Raw genomic sequence first — 16832 nt, 5'->3', positions numbered from 1 at the left:
AACACTAAATTTCATGGGCGGCACATGAATTGCTGGCTCAGGGAGGCCAGATGCCAGGCCCACTCCTTCTGCCCAAGGCCCTGCCTCTCCTGTGCCCCTCCCCCAACAGAGACCAGAAGCCTCCCCCGAGAGTAGCTGTACACCCTAGGCCACCCTAATGCCCCAAGCTCCACAGCGCTGGATGGACAGCGCAGCCTGCAGCTCTGGATGGATGGCATGACCCCCAGCCCCAGGGCCCCGAACCCTGGAGCACTGGCCTGGCCCCAGAACCCCCAACCCTGGAGGCGAGGGCGAGAGGGCAGCCCAGCCCCAGCCATGGGGGAAGAGCAGGAAGCAGGAGGGGGCCTGGTAGCACGGTGTGGGCATGGCCACATCTGGCTATTTGGGGAAGCTCAGCCTCCCCTGGCCTGTGATATTACTGCCCATGAGAAGTTCCAGACTGACAGCCCTGGAGATCAAAGCCCCTCTACTTAGCCTCAAAACAGGTGTACCATGGGTAGCAGCAGGGCAAGCTACCTTTGTGCCATCTTTTAAGTATTCCTCACTCCTGACCTGGAGACATTATTGATAGGGATTCCAGTTGAGATCTGTCTGCATTTGCCATTCATTTCTTAGCCTTGGTTTGGGGGCCACAAACTCCTCCAACTGGTCCATAAGCAGTGGTGATTTTTTTTTAAATGCAGACACCATAGGACCTGGCATGGATCAAAGTGGCCAAGATGAAGTATAATAGCATTGGATGGGAGAGGTAGTGCCTTCTGGAGAGCCGGAGACAGAAAAGGGTATTTTTCATAGTTGTAGCTATGGGGGCTATAACAGCACTGTCTAAAAGGCCACCAACACTGAACAGACGTAATCTGACAGTACGTGCCCTCAACAGAGGGAACTGTTATAGAAGAGGAAAATGCAAATGCTTCCCTTGCTCCACTTGTCTGCGTTCAGTTTCAGACACTTGCCTTTCATACAGGTGCTAATTCAGCTTTCTCAATGCCTAGGTGAGAAGATGGTGCTGGTTATATTGGTTATAAAGGTGATTCAGAGGTAGGTGTCATCCGTTGCCTCAACATTATCCTCCCATACCCTGTACTGAAAAGATAGGGGAGAAAATTAAGCCTTGTGGAATGCCACAGAGGGTTTTGAAGATACAGTATCTGTTGTCTATTATAAGCCTCTCTTGGTTTGGTCTGAGAAGAACCAGAGCCATTTCCATTCCCCTGCAATCTCTTGAAGACTGCCCAGCAGAATTTGGTGATCAACCGCATCAAATACTACAAAAAGATCTAGCAGCGAGATCCCCAAATTCACATGTATACACCTACATGCCTGAACAATTCAAATTCCATCTCAGAGCAGGAGACATGCAAGCACAATGAACCTTATCACCATTATAGTCATCTGTGCCCTTTTCTTGCCAGGAGATTCCGTAATGGAGACAACGAAGAAAGAGAGGAAATGGAATTCAATGGGTCTTGTAAGGATATTTCAGGACCAATTCCACCAGGCCCACAGGTTACCTCACCAAACCCACAGAAATCAGAAAAAACACTGCTTACAGTGAGTTCTAAAATCCAAGGACCAGGTTGTATTTACACAGGTACAGAGTGCTACACCCCAAGGACCAGGTGGAATGTACCAGGCCAGCGAGCTGGCTATATTTACAAGGAGAAAGGCAGAGATTCTAGTTTCCGACACGATCTTTTATATGCAATATTACACAATCTTTTATCAACACTCCTCCTCACTCACTACTCCAAATCTTTCCTTTACTATTGGGAAATAGTTATTGCCATACATGATGTTACAAATTACACAATAACTTACATAATGCGCTGTTCCCCTTTTTAGCATAAAGAAAATCATCAATCCTATTATTTGACAGGGACTTTCCTTGTTTACCTTAGACACTACAAAAACTCAGTAACAGAATGACCAAATGTTAGTTTTCTTTCCCCGGAACCTGTGTTTGCACTTTCCCCATCTCTAAAAGGTTACAACAACCACACAATTATGCAGGCCTACAAAACCTACTTTTATATAACTCATACATTGCTAATCAATCATCCACTATATAAAGATAAGACCTTTACCATGTTCAATAGGGTGAGCTCACCTAACCAATGCTTTACTCCCTTATAGGTCTACTTTAAATTTTCAAGATGCTATAATCCTGACTCTGCCATCCTTTCTAGGTGTATTGTATTTCAGGAGCTTCCCATACTTCCTCCTGCTGCCAATGCTGGCTCAATTATTTACCACTGCAACAAAAGACCCCACTACTGTCTAAAATCTAGCTCTTTAGTCCTGTCCCCCAAATCTAAGCCCCTCACAGCAGAGTAAGTTTTTAGCATCAGCGCAGACACTGGCTTGCATGCTATAAGTTTGAATATGAATCCAACAATACAATCTATTGCAACACAAGTAACAGAATTCCACATGTTTTCTTGATCTGACATCTAAACAGATGTCCATGTCTAAAAGGATGACACACTTGGGAGACGGTATTACCAAGCATGCACCTTCAAAAGAACAGCGAATCAGCAGAATACAAGGCAGGAAAGCTGAAGTGGCAAAGGCTTAGCAATATTCACAAAAGGGTTAGAGATGTCTTTCCATTTGTGTGTGTTTGGATTTGTAAAGCCAAGAGGGGTGTAGGTGGCAAATATTTTCTGTGCTTGTATTGACAAAACTCACCCAGACAGACATGGCATGAGCACTGCAGGTCATGGCATGAAAAATTTAGCAGATGCTTAATAGCCAGGAAGATTAGACATACCAGTCACATGTTGTGACAGTCTGTACCACTATATTCACCCCTTTTATGGGACTATGATATATTTCGTATAATGTATGCTTTGTGAGTGAGCAACAGGGGATGGATCATTCAATGATTTAATGTTCTGTTCATTCCCTCTGAAGCACCTGTCGGAAGACAGGATACTGGGCTAGATGGACCTTTCGTCTGACCCAGTATGGCTGTCCTTATGAGAGGTATCATTTGAAAACTCATCATTTGCTGACCATTATTGTCCTGGTAAAATGTGTATGGCAACGCTGTTACAAAGTTGTAAGATTCTACTGCACGCTATTACTGAAAGACATGTTTCAAATCTGGGGAGCAGTCAAAAAACAGTTCCCCAGAGACAAAACGCAGGCCAACACCTCAGCCAGGTGTCAACAAAATCAAATGAACCATCACCTGGTTAAGTGACAGGAAAGAGGGTGTGGGCAAAAAAATCTACATCTTGACACAGAAACAGCTTAGGATTCATGTCCACACAGACTTTCTGTCTCCTGAATCTTAGCTGGAGATGATTCTCAAAGAAGAGAAAGAACTGTAAGAAGGGAGAGCAGACGCCCCAAATTATTCCTCCCTTTCTCTCTACCCACGGCATCCACAACACCTAAAAAAGAAAGGAAACAGCTTTGGACCAGGAGAGGGATCCTGACTGAAAGAAAGTCAGTCAGTAAGACTGCAGAAACATGTGGTGAGAGAGACTTTGCTTTGAATTCACTTAGCTTGTTAAGTTAGGCATTAGTTGTGTTTTACCTTTATTTTCTTGTAACCAATTCTGACTTTTATGCCTCATTACTTATATTAATTTAAAATCTATCTTTTGTAGATAATATATTTGTTTTAGTTAAACCAGTATGTTTTTACTGAAGTGTTTGGGAAAGTATTTGGGATAACAGGATTTATTGTTCAAGAGAGAGCTCGGCAGTAAAAGACATACATTTCTGGGGAAAGTCTGGGACTTGGAGCTTGCTGGTGTTACGCTGCAGTGTAATTCAAGAGTAGCCGGCTATAGCACTCATATACAATAACTGGGAATAAATTACATGCAGGAGGCTTCGTATGAGCAGACTAAGAGTGGTTGCTCTCACAGCGAAGCATGTAAAAGACACCCCACGTTGGAGAACTGAGTGGACACAGTTGTTCATCAGTCCAGATTGTATCCTAGGTAATGCCACAGATGTCACTTCTAAATAGGAGAGTATGGCCACCAGGACTCTAGGAGCAACAGCTCCAGTGAATCATAATTGCAAGGCCAAGAAGGACAATTATGATCATCTCATTTGACATTCTGCATAGTGCTAACCATAAACTTGCATTAATGTCCAATAACTTGTGGTTAAACTGAAGTATATCTTTCAGCCAGACATACAATCTTGATTTAAAGATTTCAAGTAATGGACAATCTACCACGTCCCTTGATGAGTCATTCTAAACATTACCATTACTATTAAACGCGTGTGTGCGCCTTATCTACAGTTTGAATTTCTCCATTTGTCTTTGGGTGTAGCTCAGAGATTTGCCAACCTGAAGCAGAGTGAAACTGACATGATTACCAATTTCATTTCTGAGCAACAGTGAAAGCGAGCAGAGTCTGGTCAGTTTCATTTTGTTGCTATCTGACATAGCTCTGAGCAGTGACATAGACCCTCAAGCTGTGGTTGCAGATTCAAGATGGTAACACTGCATTAGTTTACATTAAGGTCACAAATGAAAAGCTATCTTTGCAACCATGATAGTGAAAAATGTAAAAATAGAAACTGAAGTTCTTCAGAAGGGAAAAGATTAGGGCTCTTTCCAGGAAAAATTTCTGAGCAAACAAATGTATTTTTGAGCCCTGCGGTTGTAGAGTTGGTTGGGTTTTTTGAAATCATTGATATATAATATGTACATGGCCCCGTACAGTAGAGAAAATATAGCCATAAAACCTGCTCCAAAGATCTTGTGGTCTACGGTTATGATTCAATACTATACCAATAGAAGAAAAGGGTAGTTACAGAGCTTGAACACTTCATGGAACACATGGTTGTAAGTAATTTTTTTTGAAGGTGGGATGGGAGAAAGCAGAATTAAGAGATCTGGAGTGAGAAGTGGACAAGGGAGACCATCAAAAATGAGAAGAGACGAGAGATGAAAATGGGCAGCACAAGAAAGGGAAAAAGGTGAGTGGGCTTGAGAAAACAAATTAGGAAAAGTGTAGGATAGGCCAAGTTATGTGGAGCCTTGAAAGCGAGAGCATGTAATATCTACTTGATGTAGAAGACTGGAAGTTAGTGCAGGGTCTGAATGAGAAAGTGGGGAGACTGAATAGTGAGAGATGACAAAGGCTTTTGGCAGATGTATTTAGAATACTCTGGAGGGGGATGAAGAGAGAAGCTGGGCACCCAGAAAAATTATGGGATTTTACAATATGAGATGCTCAAGGCACAACAGGAGTTTGGTCAAAATTTTTTTCCTCAGTAAGACATTCCAGGCCAGATGAGAGCTTAGTTCCACAGTTACTTTACCTTAGCTCAAAGTTCTTTGAGATAACTGGAGTCTGAAAGGTGCCAGAGAAAAGCAAACTAAGTGTGTTATACAGTGGAATATTGCTGTTAAGCACAAGAATATGCAGTGCAGGACTGAAATGTAAATTAAAAAACCCAACTCCACTGATTTTCATTTTAACATTTACATCTCCTCTTCCTTATGCAGCTTAAATTTCATTTAACTATATTAACAATATGCCACTGCTACCATGCAGGAAACTGACAACACTAAAATAGCACTGAGATTATTATTATGAATGCAAGAGCAAAAAGTCAGGGAGGAAAGGGTTAACTACCTGTGATTCCATATAGTGGAGAATATAGTGATGGAAGAAACCTATCAGAGCATCTACTCCATCCCTTTCCAAAGCACGGCCACCCTCTACTACCTTCTCATTAGTGTCTTGTTCAATCTAATTTTTAAACTAAGCCATTGCCCAGGCTATGGATGCATGTCTCATTCTGTACTAGAACATGAAGCCAACCCAATAATAAATGCAATGTGTTTACCTTAAGATTTTTCTTATAATAATAGAAACAGAAAACAATGTGGTACAATAAAAGGATTATGTGAATATGATGGGGGTGGGGAGAGATAGAGAAGAGGGAAGAAGGAGAGAAAAAGATATCTTTCTTCAACCACAGGGAACCTTAGATTTGTTTTCTTTCTAGCTTCAAAATCAAACTCAAATATTATTCTGGTAAATACTGACACAGTTCAGTTTTTCAGTAAAATGCAATATTTCAACTGAGTACTATAATTAACAGAGCCCAATGCAAGTCTGTTAAATTCAATGTGGGAGCTCTAGCTTCTGTCTCTCCCTCACCACAACCCACTCTCCCTTGCAGTTTCTAGTCACGTAATTTTTCTTTCAGATTAACCTTGAATCTGACAACTGAATGTTTCACTATGTCAGGTTCACACATATTTTGGGCTTTGAGAAGGGGGAACAAACATCAAAGGCGTGCATCACCCATCCAGACTCGATTAACTTGAGCTACAGAAAACAAAGCTAACAAATGCTTTCTATGTTGGTAACGGTTAACAAATTCATCTTCCCTAACCACTGTCTGCAGACAGAACAGAGCATCTCCCTCTACTGGTTAAGAAAACACTGAAGCTTGTACTCTCTCACATATAGCATGTGGCTGACCCACATGAACAACAGAATGTACTTGTGGGTATTTAATGCCTTATGTTTCTCTTAAGTACTAAAAAAATCCATTTGAATAGATGGTACTGAGTTATTTAGATTCTGACAATCTTGCAACACTTTGCCTGTAGAAAGTACATTTCTGCAGATTGCATGGTTTTAAAAGGGCACAGAACAAAGGATTAACATTTCCCCCCAGAGGCCTCTGTAAGAGATAGTGCTTTACTTTAGTTATCTGCCATTTCCATCTCTATCTCCAGCTATATTACAGCAGGGTGACAACCCCATGATAGTTAAGGTTAAGACCAGCTTTCCGTTTAAAGCTTAACTCTTCTAAGTGCTCTGAAAATCTACAGTGTTACTCAGATTACCTTGAAATTTGATGTATATCATTTGCATATGGGATTCTGTTAACGAGCCAAATGTGGAGACATTTGAACCAGAGTCCCCAAGATACAGCCCCCAGCAAAAAAAACCCAGCCTGTTTAAAAGTTGCGCATCAACAGTGGAATACCATGTGGGCAATCATGCAAAGAAAAATCTTGTTTACCTTCAATCATGGACAAATCTGGCAGATTTATTTAACAACTATTTGACCTTAAGCAGTAATACATTTCTTTTTACTTTCCTGATTGGTTCCATTGTTACCCTAATAGATCCTAACAGTAAACCACACACAACCAACCACAATGCTGATAAATGCCAAGTAATGCACATTGGAAAACATAATCTCAACTATACATATAAAATGATGGGGTGTAAATTAGCTATTACTACTCAAGAAAGATCTTGCAGTCATTGTGGATAGTTCTCTGAAAACATCCACTCAATGTGCAGTGGCAATCAAAAAAGCTAACAATGTTGGGAATCATTAAGAAAGGGATAGATAATAACACAGAAATATCATATTGCCTCTATACAAATCTATGTTAAGCCCACATCTTGAATACTGCGTACAGATGTGGTTACCACATCTCAAAAAATATATATCGTGAACTTGGAAAAGGTTCAGAAAAGGGCAAGAGAAAGTTACTCACCTTGCAGTAACTGAGGTTCTTTGAGATGTGTGTCCCTGTAGGCGTTCGACTGCACCGTCACCTACAGTGGAGCACCTACAGGGACACACATCTTGAAGAACCTCAGTTACTGCAAGATGAGTAACTTTCTCTTCTTCTTCAAGTGCTGTCCCCGTGGGTGCTCCAGTGTAGGTGATGGTGCGTCCCTGCGCCATTGATCGGAGATTTTCGGTACCAGTGCCTGGTCGGGACACACGCACTCAGTTGGTATCTCCTGTCTCGTTGGAATCTTCCTGAGCGTGTGCGTCCCGCACCCTCCTCAGTTCCTTCTCTACCGTGGAGAAATCATACTAATACTCCAAAGTAGAGGGGAGGAGGGTGGGGAGTGGAGCATCCACAGGGACACACATCTCAAAGAACCTCAGTTGCTGCAAGGTGAGTAACTTTCTCTTCTTCTTTGAGTGCTGTCCCTGTGGGTGCTCCACTGTAGCTGAATGTAAAGCAGTACCCACGATGGTTGGTGGGATTTTGGAGTTGTGTGAGGAACAAAAGTAGAAAGTACCATATGGCCCACTATGGTGTCTGCTGTAGAATCCCATGCGATAGCATAATGTTTGGAAAATGCGTGGTCAAATGTCCACATGGCCACCTTGCATACGTCTGTAACAGGTACGCTGTGGAGGAAGGCAATGGATGTTGACATTGCTCTAGTAAAATGAGTCCTAACACCCTCTGGTGGTTGAATATTCTGGGACTGATAGCAAGATCTGATGCAGGTGGAGATCCACCTGGAGAGTCTTTGCTTAGAGATAGCATCAACCTTTGATCTCTTGGTAGCAGAAACAAAAGCCTATGGGATTCACAAAATGGTTTAGTTCTGTCAAGATAGAATGCATGAGCCCATTGGACATCGAGGGTATGTGATGCCGCTTCCTGTGGAGTCATGTGAGGGTTGGGATGGAATACATGTAAGTGTATTGACTGATTACGGTGGAAGGTAGACACCACCTTGGAGAGGAATTTGGGCCAGGTTTGTATGGTAAGCCTGTGTTTAGAGAAAATGGTGTAGGGAGGGTAAGCCATCAGGGCGCTTATTTCACCAACCCTTCTTGTTGACATTATGGCAACCAAGAAAGCCACTTTCCTGGATATGTGGAGCAGGGATGAAGTGGCCAGGGGCTCGAAAAGAGGTTTCATAAGAGCGCAGAGAACTGGGTTGAGACTCCAGGAGGCTACTAGTGAATGAATCTCAGAGTAGAGGTTTTGCAGGCCCGTGAGGAAGCGTTTCATGGTGGGGCATGAGAAAGAGAATAGCCATCCAGAGTGTCATGGAAGGTGGTAAGGGCCGTGAGACGCACTGTGATAAAACTGAGTGAAAACGTGTCCTGTTTTAGTTTGAAAAGATGGTCTAAGATGTCAGGGAGGGTTGCAGTCTAGGGTATTAAGCATCTGTGGAAGCACCAGATGGAGAAGCATTTCCACTTTTGCAGGTAAGTCTTAGGAGTGGAGTCCCTTCTACTGTGCAGGAGGACATTTTGGACCTGTTCTGAGCAGGCTAATTTGTGGGATTGAAACCTTGAAAGAACACCACCGTCAGATGGAGTTTCCAGAGCTGCAGATGAAGAAGCTGACCGTAGTTCTGGGAGAAGAGATGTGGTCTGTCGGGGAGAGTACGGGGAGGATGGATGGACGGACATGCATAGCAGGTAAGGATACCATGTCTGCCTGGGCCAAAAAGTATGACCCGGGCCTTGTCCTCTGTGATGTTGCATAGAACCCTGTGTATGAGTGGAATCAGTGGAAAAGCGTACATGAAGGAGTTGTTCCAAGGAATGAGGTGTGTTTCCGAGTCCTGTTCTGGAGCAAAATAGATGGCATTTGCAGTTTGAGGAGTGGCAAACAGGTCTATCAATGGAGTGCCCCAGTGGGAGGACAGCTGCTGAGGTATTGATGGATGTAATTTCCATTCGTGTTTCTCGGAGAACTGTCTGCTGAGTGTGTCGGCGGTAGTGTTGTGACATGTGGGTAGGTAGGAAGCGGTGACTTTTATGTGATGATGTATGCACCAATTCCATAGTTTAATGGCCGTCGTGCATAGGGAGTGAGATTGTGCTCCTCCCTGCCTGAAAGCTTGGAGTTCCAGGAGATTGATGTGCGGACGTGTCTCTCATAGGGACCAGCGGCCCCGTGCCTTGTGGTTGTCTAAGTGCGCTCCGCAATCTATCTGGGAAGTGACCATGGTTAACATGAGTACTGGGGAGTGTGGATGGAAGGGAACGTCCATGCATAGGTTCTCTGGTCTTGTCTACCAATGTAGGGAGGCCAATATGTTTGGTGGCGGAGTCAGTGTTATGCAGAAAACTATGTCTGCTGGGTTGGATGAATGTATATATGGAAATAGGCATCTTGTAGGGTGAGAGCTGTGAACCAGTCCCCTTGTGCAGTGTGGGTATTATTGTGCCCAATGTGACCGTTTTGAATTTTTGCACCTGTACAAGCATGTTCAGTTGGCGTAGATCCAATGTAGGTCTCCACCCCTCACCTTTCTTTTGGGAGTAGAATCCTTTTCCCCGATGTTGCATCAGCACGTTTGACTGCATCTAGGTGGAGAAGATGAGCCACCTCCATACAGAGAAGGTGCTTGTGAGAGGGGTCCCTAAGAGGGACAGAGAAGGAGAAAGGATAGGCAGGGAAAATAGGAAAGGAATGGAGTAACCTGACTGAGCTATTTCCAGGACCCAACGGTCCTGCGTGATCTGTTGCCAGACATGGTGGAAAGTCTGGAGGCAGTAGCCAAATGTAGACTGGGGTTGGTGATATTGTTCTGTGCTGGGCGTTTGGTAAGGTTGATACCCTTGTCTCCTGGAGAGGGACGGGTAAGTGCCCAATGTGCAGAAAGTGGCTCTAGAGTCTTTCATAGTGTGAAAGATTTCATATTGGGTTGGTTTGTTTGTGTTTGTTTGTTTGTTTGTGGGAGATGAGTTTATCTTTGTCAAAGGAGAGACTCTCCACTTTGGACTGCAAATCTTTGGGGATATTGGATGCTGAGAGCCAAGAAAACCAGCACATCACCACTGCAGTGGTGCGGGCTGCTGGATCAGACACGTCCAGGGATGCTTACAGTGCCATGCTAGACACCAATTGACCTTTGACGAGGACTAACTGGAAGTCTGCTCTTCTATCCTTTGGTACATGGGAGGCAAATCAAAGAGCTTGTTGTAGTTGTCATGGTCATAGCTTGCAAGGAGGGTAGAATAAATCTGCAATTCTAAATTGCAAAGTAGAAGAGTATAAATCTTGCGGTCCAGGAGGTCAAGACATTTGGGGTCCTTGTCCTGCAGAGTGGGCCAGTAACGTGGCTGCTTTGTTCTGTGTGTTGCTGCATCAACCACAATAGAATTGGGTTGTGGGTGGGAAAATAAGAAATCAATGTCCCTCGCAGGCATGTAGTATTCATGTTGAGCTTTCTTGCATGTTGGTGAATGGAGGCAGGGTCTGCGAGAGAGTATCAGCTGGTTCTAGGAGAGCTCTCTCTATGGGTAGTGCTATCTTTGAAGGTGCAGAGGGTTGGAGGATTTTGAGAAGTCTATGTTTTGTCTCCTGGACTTCCTTCAAAGGGATGTCCTGAGTTCGTGGAATTGCATAAAGCCGTCCATGTTTTGTGGAGGTGGAGGCATAAGGGCGACTTCTTCGGCTCATGGCGAGGCAGGAGCCAGTAAAACAGGGAAGGGGTCATAGCCCACATCTTCAGGAGGGGGTTCAGGAGCTCTAGATGTTGACAGAGCTGGGGATACAGGCATAGGATGAGCCTGCAGTCTGACAGAAGGAGCGCAAGGAGAAGCAGTGGCAGGAGCCAACCACGGGTACCACTGAGGCCAGGGCATCAGGTAGGAAAAGAAAAAAAAAAAAAAAGGTCCCTGCCACTGGGGGACAAAGTAGGGAAACTGAGGCTGATTCTTATGATGTCCCATGTCTTGGGGTATATATGGATCCGGTGGGGGGGTGCGGGTGGGGAAGACTCAGGCATGGAGAACCCTGCCTGCTGCTGTGTGCCGTTCTCACTATCAGTGAAAGTATCCAAGTCACATGGGGAGAGCTGCTGTTCAAACAATGAGTGCTCCCTGTCCCGGAGCGGAGAGTCAGGCCTAGGGGCCACAGAGATATCCTGCTGATGCAGGAATTGTTGCTGCTCCGTAGGCTGGTGTGCTGCAGAGCATGAAGTCTGAGCAGCAGCCCAGAGTGATTTTAGTTTCACTTTGGCAGGAGCCAAGAGCTGTTTGTGAGAGCCTCACAGAGGGTCTGAATCTGCTGGGGGTAGCAGGCAGGCTCGGTGCCGGAGGTGGACCTCGTTGTTGGCACCAGGTCCATTGTCGGTGCTGGGGAAACCGGTGCCGAGGAGAACTTCCCGCTGCGGGAAGTTGGGTCCCTGCTTTAGAGCCCCCTGAGAGTTGCTTGTAAAGTGCAGGGGCGGTCAGAGTTGCCTGCTCTCGGCGTTGACCGCACCAAGGGTAAAGACTCTGTGGGAGATCAGTTACCCTCTTGAGTGTCCTGCCTCTTCACGTGAGAGGGTGAAGCCGGGCTCCCGGTCAGTTTTGACCTGGCAGAGGAGCGTGAGGGAGCGGGTTTACTGCCCTGCTCCATAGGCAGCTGCAATGCTTCTTGCCTCTGCTTCAAAGAGGGTGAAGCCATGCTCCCGTTCGTTTGGATCTGGCCGAGGAGCGTGAGGGAGAGGGTGTAATTGTTTCGTTTAAAAACCAGGGAAGAGGATCAGCACTGCTCCGAGTCCCGTCTTCGGCTGAGGGCGGTTGAGAAGGAACTGAGGAGGGTGCGGGACGCACGCGCTCAGGAAGATTCCAATGAGACGGGAGATGCCAACTGAGTGCGTGCATCCCGACCAGGCACTGGTACCGAATATCTCTGATCAACGGCGCTGGGACGCACCATCACCTACAGTGGAGCACCCACGGGGACAGCACTCGAAGAAGAAGAGAAAGTTACTCACCTTGCAGTAACTGAGGTTCTTCGAAATGTGTGTCCCTGTGGGTGCTCCACTGTAGGTGACGGTGCAGTGGAGCACCCACAGGGACAGCACTCAAAGAACAAAAATTATTAGGGGTATAGAACAGCTGCCATATGAGGAGAGATTAATAAGACTGGGACTTTTCAGCTTGGAAAAGAGACAACTAAGGGGGGATATGATAGATGTCTATAAAATTATGATTGGTGTGGAGAAATTAAATAAGGAAGTGTTATTTACTCCTTCTCATAACACAAGAACATGGGGCCATCAAATGAAATTAATAGGCAACAGGTTTGAAACAAACAAAAGGAAGTATTTTTTCACACAACACACACAGTCAATCTGTGGAACTCCTTGCCAGAAGATGTTGTGAAGGCCAAGACTATAACAGGGTTCAAAAAAGAATTAGATAAATTCATGGAGGATAGGTCCATCAATGGCTATTAGCCAGGATGGGCAGGGATGATGTCCCTAGCCTCTGTTTGCTAGAAGCTGGGAAAGGGTGACAGATTACGATGATTACCTGTTCTGCTCATTCCCTCTGGAGTACCTGGCATTGGCCACAGTTGGAAAACAGGATATTGGGCTAGATGGATGTTTGGTCTGACACAGTATGGCCATTCTTATGTACAGGCAAGAGCAGCATGTGATAAAGGGCTGCATACCATCAACAAGGACACCCTGCTTTATTCTCCTTTGAATTTGATTGTGATACTGAGCTTTCATTTCTATACTGCCTTTTACCCAAACATCCACAAGTATTTACTTTATGAGCACTGCTCCTGGATTGTACAACTATATAAGTAATACTGTATCCATCACCAAAACACCGCCAACCACTGGGGCAAAAGGTGGCAATCGTTTAATCTCTCTCACCAACACTACAGAACAGTTGAGGTCAGGAAGCAAAGAATACCCTGTTCTATTCAAACTGAAAGGGAAAACTAAGACGACCATATAACTATCCATGTTGAAATTTGGTCAGTGTACTGAGGATCTAACATTCCTGCTCTTTCAAGAAGCAACATGGAATCTTTGATTACAAACTATTAGGACTTTGGGTTTGAATTTTGTATTTCATTCTAATATTAGCAACTCTTGAACCATAGTGCTCACAGCTCCAGGATAACCCAGGAGAAACACAATCACCAAAGTATGTTTCACTACTGAAAAGCACTGAATTTCCTGAAATTCTGGAGCCTAAACGATGAAAGAAAAAACAAAAGTATTTGCTGCTTGCACCATACCTGTCATGGGATCAAACAGCTGATTGGCCTCCAAGTCTGTGAAGGTGCTGAAACAAATAGGACATTTGAAGGAGGCACGATTGGTGGAGTCTCTCTCATCCGTCTCAATCCTCCTCCTCATGTGGTCCAGCTTGTACTTCACCACATTGACCAGCAGGCGATAATTGATGAAGTAGTAGTTGTGCCGGGTGGTTTTGCCATCTGGAGCTGTCTCCACTCTCATCCTGCATTTAATGAACTTGTCCCCCTTGAGGGTGTTGAGAACTGCCCGCAGTTGCTTCCGATCAAACTTCAGCAGCTCCAACATGTCCTCCTCCTTTACGCAGGGATTCCGGATGAGGATGTCCAGAGCCAAAGCATGTTCAATGCCATAAAAACCACGCACCACGTACTTGGCAAGGCGCTTCAGAGCCGCTGGGACTTCAGTGAGGACGTCTGGGTCCGTCATATCAGGTATGACACTGAAGCTTCATGTATACTGCAAGGAAAAGAAGATGGACAACAAATTATTTTCCCTCACTTAAACAGTTTTGATTCAGGTTACCAAAACCTAAAGAGGAAGGACCACTAAAGATAACAGTTTCTCATTTCCCCTTCCCCATTCCTCAACTCTCTCTTCAGGTATTAATAACGCAACTAACAGCACAGTACGATTAGACAGTGCACTGTTTTCACTGCAAAATGGGAAAATGGTGGAGATTTTTTTCTACCATAATACCTAATAGATTTCAGTTCCACCTGCTCTGCTGTAACATTAAATATCTCTTGCCTTTGAGCTCTTACAGAGCTACATGATCCCTTGAGATTTACAACTAGGAAACAAGCATCAACAGTCTACAGTGAGCCACATCATTACACAGAAATAAATCATAGTTTGACATTTGGAGAGTTTAATGAGGGAGTTCTCCAGGTGAAGGAAGAGCAACAACATGATGCTTTGGGGGAGTTTGTTGTGTGTCTGTGTGCTTGCAGTGTGCCTGCCTACCTGAAGTTTATAGTGTGGTCTGGTTGGGGCACCATGTGCTGAGCCTAAGCCTGCCAGGCAAGGCTGAGAGCATCTTAACAAGGCTTTGATCCCTAAATCCTTTAGGATCTGTAAACCAGGGGATGAAACTACTCAGGGAGAATTAGGGGTTAAAAAGCCAGCTTCTAAGTGACCAGAGGAGCTAGCAGGAGAGTTTAGAGAGGGAGTGTGAGAGCCCGATATATCTAACATGCTCTAAATTTAGGCCAATAAACACCTTCCCCCTTACCATTCCCCCCACACCCAAAAAATAGCTACAGGACTAAAACTAATGCAGGCAGAAGCCCAGCAGCAGAGCAGGGCCTACCTAGTTTATTGCATTGAATGCAGCATGTACAATTACCTGCCTTATGGACAGGTGGGATATGTATGTAGTCAAGGCAAGCAGTTTGTGTCACAGGCTCGAGGCCAGAGTGGCTGAGCTGGAGGAGCTAAGGGAAACAGAGAGGTACAAAGATGAGACTTTCCGGGACACAGTAGAGTGGTCCCATTGCCTCTCTGCTGTTGAGGAGGATGAAAGTCTCAGGGAAGGAGAACATTAAAGTGGAGCAGAGGGAAACGATCTCATAGCTGGAATCCTTCTTCCAGATGATGTCATGGTATCTTCACACACTGGGGAAGGGGACCTCAGTTGTTAGGCAGAGACCAGTAATAGTAATGGGGGATTTGATCATTAGAAATATAGATAGCTGGGTTTGTGATGACCAAGACAACAGCATAGTGAATTGCTTGCTGGGTATGAAGGCTGCAGATCTCTCAAGACATCCAGACAGATGTCTGTGCAGTGCTGGGGAGGAGCCAGTAATGCGGTTCATGTAGGAACCAATGACACAGGGAAAGGTCGGAGAGAGGTCCTAAAGGCCAAATCTGCTACATAAGAGATTCAAAGTCCAGAAGCTCCATAGTAGTGCATTCAGTTCCACCATCAAGGCCAGTGAGAGAGGCAGAATGGCAGGGCTTCAATGTGTGGATGAAACAATGGTGTATGGAGGAGGGTTTTAGATTTATTAGGAACTAGAGAACCTTTTGTGAAAGGAGGAGCCTATCCAGGAAAGATAGGTTCCACCTGAACCAAATTGCTGGCATATAAAATTAAAGAGGGTCAGAGGAGTGTTTAAATTAAGGGCGGGGGGAAAGCTGACGGGTACAAAAGAGCACACAATTTGGACAGAGACATCCCTTAGGGGAGGAACTCTTAATAGGGATCCTCTAGATCCTACTAAATGAAGAGAGGATAGAAGTTGATAGAGTACAAATGGGAACTGAAGAGAAACAGTCAAATGAAAAGGAGTCCCATTCAATTACACCACATGAAAGCAGACAACTAAAGATTGACAAATTCTATAAGTACTTGTATACAAATGCTAGAAATTTAAATACTAAGATGGGTGAACTCGAGCACCTGGCATTAAATGAAGATACTGCTATAACAGACATCACAGAAACGTGGTGGAATGATGGTAATCAATGGGACACTAATACCAGAATTCAAAATATATAGGGATGAGAGTAGGTTGTGCTGGTGGGGGAGTGGTATTATATGAAAAAGAAAGCATAGAGTCAAATATAGTAAAAATCTTAAATGAATCAAGGGGTACCACAGAGTCTCTGTAGATAGACATTCCACGTTTCAACAATAAGAGTATAGCAGTAGGAACATACTACTGACCATGTGACGAAAATGGTGAAGGGGACTATGAAATACTCGGGGAGATGAAAGAGGCTACAAAAATAGAAAACTCAATAATAATGGGGGATTTCAACTATCCCCACATTGATTGGTATATGTCACCTCAGGACATGATGCAAAGATAAAATTTCTAGACACCATTAACAACTGCTTCTTGGAGCAGCTAGTCCTGGAACCCACAAAGGAAGAGGTAATTCTCAATTTAGCTCTAAGTGGAGCACAGAATCTGGTCCAAGAGATGAATGTAGCTGTTCAGCTTGGTAATAGCAACCATGATGTAATTAAATTTAACATTCTAGAAGGATACCAACGAAACCCACCACAGTAGCATTTAACTTCAAGAAGGGGAACTACACAAAAAT

At 44.4% G+C, this 16832-nt stretch overlaps 1 protein-coding gene across 3 annotated transcripts in view; it reads right to left on the bottom strand.

The window, feature by feature from the left end:
* The window catches only part of GTF2E1 (general transcription factor IIE subunit 1), a 115224-nt gene that overhangs the window by 83840 nt on the left and 14552 nt on the right, over positions 1-16832 (bottom strand). For all 3 annotated transcript variants that reach the window (XM_030534258.1, XM_030534268.1, XM_030534276.1), the window contains exon 2: positions 13757-14234. In XM_030534258.1, coding sequence (XP_030390118.1) covers positions 13757-14204 — 448 coding nt within the window. In that variant the 5' untranslated portion in view covers positions 14205-14234. The remainder of the gene's footprint in view (positions 1-13756; positions 14235-16832) is intronic.

This window comes from Gopherus evgoodei, chromosome 1, assembly GCF_007399415.2.
Source record: "Gopherus evgoodei ecotype Sinaloan lineage chromosome 1, rGopEvg1_v1.p, whole genome shotgun sequence".
Taxonomy (NCBI): Eukaryota; Metazoa; Chordata; order Testudines; family Testudinidae; genus Gopherus; species Gopherus evgoodei.
The sequence above is the reverse complement of the archived record's forward strand: the minus strand, read 5'-3'. Positions and strand labels throughout refer to the sequence as shown.